Raw genomic sequence first — 6,546 nt, 5'->3', positions numbered from 1 at the left:
ACCACTGTGAAGCCTGCATGTCGTCTGGTAGCAAGATTGGGGGCTTATATGAGATCAAAGAAGCTGAGGAGAATTTGTGTAGTCTCTTGCGCGCGAGGGATCCCCGGCAGTCTACTTTTCGGGGCATATGGTACATACAATATAATCATCATCCGTATCTCATCACTACATCTCTGCACATATATCTATTTAATATAAATTTGCAACACAGTGAGTCTGTATTATTAAGGTGCGAGTACAATGTGTGTTATGTAATGTGGGTTCAGAGTGTGTGACTGTCTGAGTTTGAAAATGGTAGTAGTTCACTGACGTCAATTTCTGTAAGCATGGATTATGTGCTGTTATCTTCTGTTTACCGTCTTTTCTCATGTGGATTACAAGACGGTGTGTGTCAGTGTGTGTGTGTGTGGTGTGTGTGTGTGCTGTGTAGTACCGATGTCGGTGTGCTGTGTGTGTGTCAGTGTGTGTGTGTGTGTGTGTGTGTGTGCCACTGTGTGTGTGTGTGTGTGTGTGTGTGTGTGTGTGTGTCTCAGCAGTGCGTTTGTGTGTGTATGTGAGAGAGAGAGAGAGAGAGAGAGAGAGAGAGAGTGTGTGTGTGTGTGTGTGTGTGTGTGCTCGTGCGCGCCAGCCGGAGTCTACGCCGTGAAACTCATCAGGGCATTACTAGTTGGCTATTGTAAAATGGAAATGTTCTCACAGAAAAACAGAATCAACGTCATTTAAAAAGTGACATTATCCATGACATCACGTGTGAACCACACAAACAAAAAATAAGTGAACGACAAAATGCCGTAGACGGGGGGGAAAATCTACTTTGATATCAAAACAAAACTGACGGCCGTTTGCAGACCACTATATGAATGACTTTATATGGGTCACTGTCGACACTAGCTCCCCGACGGAGGAGCCGAGAGCGACGACCCCCGCGGATGAACTCGGAAACTGCCGGCAAAAATGTTAATTTTGACAAAAAGTAAACCGACGCGACACAATATTAAGTTTACGTTTTGTTTGCCGAATGACGGCAATAATCAACATGCATTTGGCGTCACGTTCTCGGTGAAGAGATAAGGTTACATGTTTCTCAATCTGACTGCATGATCACAGAGGCCTAAAAGCGAAATGAAACACTGACTTTGGCGCATGAAATCAAAACGAAAAAAACCTAATTGATCAAAAGATTTATTGAAATGACCAGTCCAGAACTCTCTCTCTCTCTCTCTCTCTCTCTCTCTCTCTCTCTCGCTCAGCTGCGAATAAAAGTACATTAATTTTTCGATTTATTTTATTATTTTTGTTCAGAGCAGCGAAGGGAGACCACCGTGTATAATCACTGAAGATGTGTGCGAAAGTAAACTCCCTTTGTTGTTATGGCGTCGAGCAAGCTGACGGGCACTCTGTCATTGAAGAGGGTTAGTTTTCTTTTTTCACTGTTATATCTACTTTGGTTCGTTTCTTATTTATTGAGCACGGCATTTTATGCCTCAGCATTGGCGTAAACCATTACCAGTTTGAATTCCACTGAGACAACATTTCATGAGCTGCAATCGAACGGGAAATATCCGAAACATTTGTGCTGCTTTGTCAAATACTCGGGCTAAAACAGGACAATAACAGGACGTGTGTGTTTGTGTGTGTGTGTGTGTGTGTGTGTGTGTGTGGTGTGTGTGTGTGTGTGTGTAAGTGTTCGAACTGAAATATACAGGGTAAATTTAGATTGCCCAGTGACACTACTTTTGACTTTTTGATAAGGTGCCCCAAGTTGAGCCCTAAACCCCAATGAGGTTGCCCCTCCCTCTCCCTCCGTCCCTCCCAAGTATCCGGAGTTCTTTACATGCATGTGCATCGTTTGACACATTGTAAAATGCCCCAAAAGCAGAAAGTGTAACACACCACATCAGTGATATGGAAGAAACGCTTGGTTTACACATTATTGAAAAAAATAACAACAAAACGCAACACAGCACACCAACACATCATCACACATTATGCTGGACACCACAACACAGCTCACCAGAGCACACAACAAACAGCAGATGACACACTACAGTACACAGCACATGATTTAGCATGAAAACACAGCACACCACAGTATAATACACAACTCACCACAACTCAATAAACACAATGACACAGTACAGTGCAACATAGCACACAGCACAGTTCAGTTTAGTATACATTTGTACAACAACACATTAAATACATACATGTTGCAACAAAGAGTAGTTTGGCACACAATATAACAACACAGTACAGTGTGACATGAGAAACACAATGAAATACAGTATTACAGCAAGACAGTATCCAACAAAATTCAGTACTACATGCTTACATAACAAGAGTGCACAATACATCACAGCACAGCACATCACAACACAATGAAGCACAAACCAGTGCTGTGACAGTTACTGGAAGAGCACCAAACTATATATTTAAAAAATGCACTTTTTAATTTCTTTTGTTATTAAGTTGTTTTTTCTTCTTTCTTTATCTTTATCAGAATTAATTTCCATCATAACTGATAGTGTTGACTTCAGAAGATCTGTCAAAACTTATTTTGTTTGATAAAATGGAAAATATATAAATGATGTGAATCAACCTTAATGACAATGCCATTCTTCTTCAACAGAAAATAATAGAATGAAATAGCATGCACTGATTTATTCATATTATTATTAATTAGGTTTAGGAATGGTTATATGTCTATGCATATGCAAGTGTATTTGTTTGTGAGTGTGAATTGTCCATTTTAGTATTTGTATTTGTCTTTCTTGCTGTGATATTGTTGTGTTCTCTCTCTCTTCTCATTTATTTTGTTTCATTTTATTTTATATATTTTCTTCATCATCTTCTTTTTTTGTTTTGTTGTTGTTTTTGTTTGATTTCTTTGCCGTGTGGGCTGGATAAGCATGTCCTTGCCTATTCCACTTCTCTCATTAAATATGATTAATAATATTAATATAAAACTCATGGTCCACTGACTCCACAGTTCATGCTGCGGTCAGAGGTGCTGCGTCTGTACCGCGACATGATGCGTGTGGTGAAGCGGTTACCGTCTTCACAGCAGGCTGAGCTTCGCCAGTGGATCCGAACCGACTTTGACAACAACAAACATCACACAGATGAGGTGAGTGAGAGGAAGATTTTGTGTGTGTGCGTGTGTGTGTGTTTATGTGTGCATATTTCACTCATTTGCCTGTTACATAGCTTTCTTTTTCTTTCTTTCTTTTTTTAATTTATTTACATCTTTTTAAAAGTTTGATTATGTTATTTCATTTTATGTTGAATGTTTTACTCACACCTAGGATAACCTCTCAAGGCTTGATCAGTGCATTGAATTCATGGAAAGGTCGAACATCTGCTTCTTTTTTCTTTTCTTTTCTTTTTTTTTTCATTTTTTTTTTCATTTTGCTATCAGTCCACATGTTTTGACACTTCCTTGAAACTGAAACTAAACTGTGTACGCTTCCATGGGCGCTTGTTTGTGTGTGTAGGTGGAGGGAGTGTGATGTGAGGTGTTTGTGTGTCTGTTTGTTGGTGTCAGTGTCTGTGTGTGCACACAAGTGTGAGTGTGAGATGTTTTTAACTGGCTGATTTTGAATATGTTAGGTGATTGATAAACCAAATTTTGAATAACTGATGAATGAATCGATTGATTGATGAATTGATCTGTTGATTGGTGTATTGATCTTTCTCAGTCAGCAGGCAGATGAATCTGTTCAGTACTGGTATATTCAATCAGCTACCTGTCATATATTGATAGGTACAGTTGTACTTGAACAAACTAAACTGTATTGTGAGAAAATAAATAGACTGATAAATGAATAAATTAATGAATAAGAAGTAATGATCTCACACAAAGTGGGCAGAACACATAAGTACAGTGGACTCTACATGAAATAGATTATTTTTCTTTCTTTCTTTCTTTCTTTCTTGCATTATATGAACTTTTTTTATATGTATTATACATGTGTGTGTGTGTGTGTGTGCAGGAAGTGATACGGATGATGATCACCAAAGGACGCATGTCACTCAAAGAGTTGGAGCAGTCCGTCACTCTGGCTTCCTGACACCTGTCCACCTGTTTTCTGTGTACCTGTGTGTCCACCTGCCTGTGTGTCCAGTCCACCTGTCTGCATGTCCACCTGTGTCTGTGTGTCTTGATAGCAATCAGGCCTCTGGTTTTCACCAGGGACATGTACCATCAAAATGAGTTTTCTGTCTCGTTTTTGAAGATGGGTATTCATTTTTACATTTTTTGTGTGTGTTTTTACTGGTGTGCATGTGTGTTTATGTGTGTGCATGCTTATGTGTGTTTGTGTGTGTTTGTGAGAGAGAGAGAGAGAGAGAGAGGTGCATGCATGTATTTGCGAAGAAAGATGAGTGTTTGTGAGGGCAGGTGAAGGAACGAAAGAGGGGAAGAATTTGATTTGTCACCCGAAAGGGGAGTGCAAGGCAACTGGACACAATAAGCTTGGGATGTCTGATTTTAATGCAAGCGACACTGTATGTGGCTTGCCGGACTTGAAAGAGAATTGCTTTATGTCATGTTTGTTTTACACTTCTCTGGAGAAAGGAGAAGATGGATGATGAGGCCAGTTCATCACATGAGAAAGAGCATGATGTTCATGTTCTATGTATACCATTTGTGGTGCTTACCGCAGTGAATTCTACAAGGAGCATAGTTCAGGATCCACACACACACACACACACACACACACACATATATATATATATATATATATATATATATTGTGTGTGTGTGTGTCTGTGGGTTTTTTTCTTTACATGACCAACATGAACTTGCTGATGAGTATGTTATGGTTGATGCATGCTAGGTATTTTCATGTCTCCACCACACACCAAACACTGACGTGGATTCCAGGACCTTTAACGCGAGCATTTGATCTTTTTGCATGACTTTACTCACACAAAGGGGGCTCAGGCTCCAGCAGGTCTGCACATTATGTTGACCTGAGAGAGAGGAGAAATCTCCACCATTCACTCAGTAGGTGCGCCGAAAACAGGGGATCAAGCTTAGAAAACTCAGGCGAGAGTCCAGCACCCGAACCATTCGACCACCACACCCATAAAATATGTAAAATATGTAAAATATTAAACTTTTGAAAAAAAATGACAAGGTTTAACAGTAACAAAAATGGACGAAGCTGGTCACTGAAAGCCACATTGTTTGTGACACCATTGTTGATGCTCTGTGTAGCAAGGAGGTGCTGTCTATCAATTTCCCAACCTTCATCCGACTTGACCCATTCTCTCTCTCTCTCTCTCTTTTCCTCTCCCTCAATCTCCCCATCTCTCTCTCTCTCTCTCTCTCTCTCTCTCTCTCTCTCTCTCTCTCTCCCTCTCTTCCCTCTCTCTCTCTCCCCTGTCTCTCTCTCTCTCCCCTCTCTGTCTCTCTCCCCCCCTGTCTCTCTATCTGTCTGTCACTCACACACACACACACACACACACACACACACACACACACACACACACAAAGTTTCGTTGAGGAAAATGTTATGTCAGCCAAGTAAAAAAAAAAGAAAAAAAAAGTACCTTTATACAACAGAGAGAAGGATGCAGCAGTGTCAGTGACTGGTTTGTGATGTGAATATCACTGAATGTTATTTTATACATGAAATAAAGTGTTTAGAAACTGAGCTGCTTTGAACTGTCTTCTTAATTATTTTGCATTTCCCATCTCTCTCTCTCTCTCTCTCTCTCTCTCTCTCTCTGATTTTCACGCTCACAGTTCGCTCTCTCTGTCTCACTCTGTCTGTCTGTGTCTCTCTCTTTCCCTCTCTCGCGCGTGCGAACAGAGGTTTAACACAGTAGCTCCAAAGAGGTCAGTACCCGTTTGATCATCTACCCGACACGCAGTGACCAGCCACCCTGAACCCACAGTGAAGGGCGAGGCGGAAGGAACAGGGGATTAAAGCATACAGCTAGAGTTTCAGTTTCTCAAGGAGGCGTCACTGTGTTCGGAGAAATCCATGCACGCTACACCACGCCTGCTTGGCAATTGTCTGGCAGCAGCATATGCCAGCGCGCTAGAGAGGTCTTGAGTGCAAGGCCTATGACTGGAATTAGGATGCAAAACTGCACTGGCTCGTAGTGCTGCAGCAGGGGGAAACATCCCAACGCCGACTGTCCTAAAACCCTCTTGGCCGATAGAATAGGGATGTAACTTAGGCAAGACACACTCCGCTATAATCAAATTCCAGCCCAGATAGAACAGCAGATGCCTCCTCTGCTGTTCTGGGGGTCATAGTCGGACACGACTGACCGTCATACAAGCATGCCTATCAGAGTGGATTTCTTCTACAGAATTTTGCCAGAGGACAACACGTTTGTTGCCTTTGGTTCTTTTTCAATGCGCCAAGTGCGTGCTGCATACGGGACATCGGTTTAAGGCCTCATCCGAATGACTAGACGCTCAGTTTGATTTTCCAGTCGAGCTTGGGAGAAAGGGCGAAGGCGGGAAACGAACCCACACCCTCTCGGACGGACGCTGTATTGGCAGATGAGCACTTTCACCATTTTGCT

The 6,546-nt window shown here is 41.6% G+C and overlaps 1 protein-coding gene across 1 annotated transcript; it reads left to right on the top strand.

The window, feature by feature from the left end:
- The first annotated feature begins 1,345 nt into the window (after window positions 1–1,345).
- On the top strand, window positions 1,346–5,636 carry LOC143297829 (LYR motif-containing protein 2-like). Its single transcript, XM_076610342.1, has 3 exons — window positions 1,346–1,412; window positions 2,990–3,127; window positions 3,993–5,636. Exons 1-3 carry the CDS (start codon window positions 1,371–1,373, stop codon window positions 4,068–4,070), a joined length of 258 nt encoding a protein of 85 aa, XP_076466457.1. The 5' UTR covers window positions 1,346–1,370; the 3' UTR covers window positions 4,071–5,636.
- The last annotated feature ends 910 nt before the right edge of the window (window positions 5,637–6,546 follow it).

This window comes from Babylonia areolata, chromosome 23 (genome assembly GCF_041734735.1).
Source record: "Babylonia areolata isolate BAREFJ2019XMU chromosome 23, ASM4173473v1, whole genome shotgun sequence".
Classification (NCBI taxonomy): Eukaryota; Metazoa; Mollusca; class Gastropoda; order Neogastropoda; family Buccinidae; genus Babylonia; species Babylonia areolata.
The sequence above is the reverse complement of the archived record's forward strand: the minus strand, read 5'-3'. Positions and strand labels throughout refer to the sequence as shown.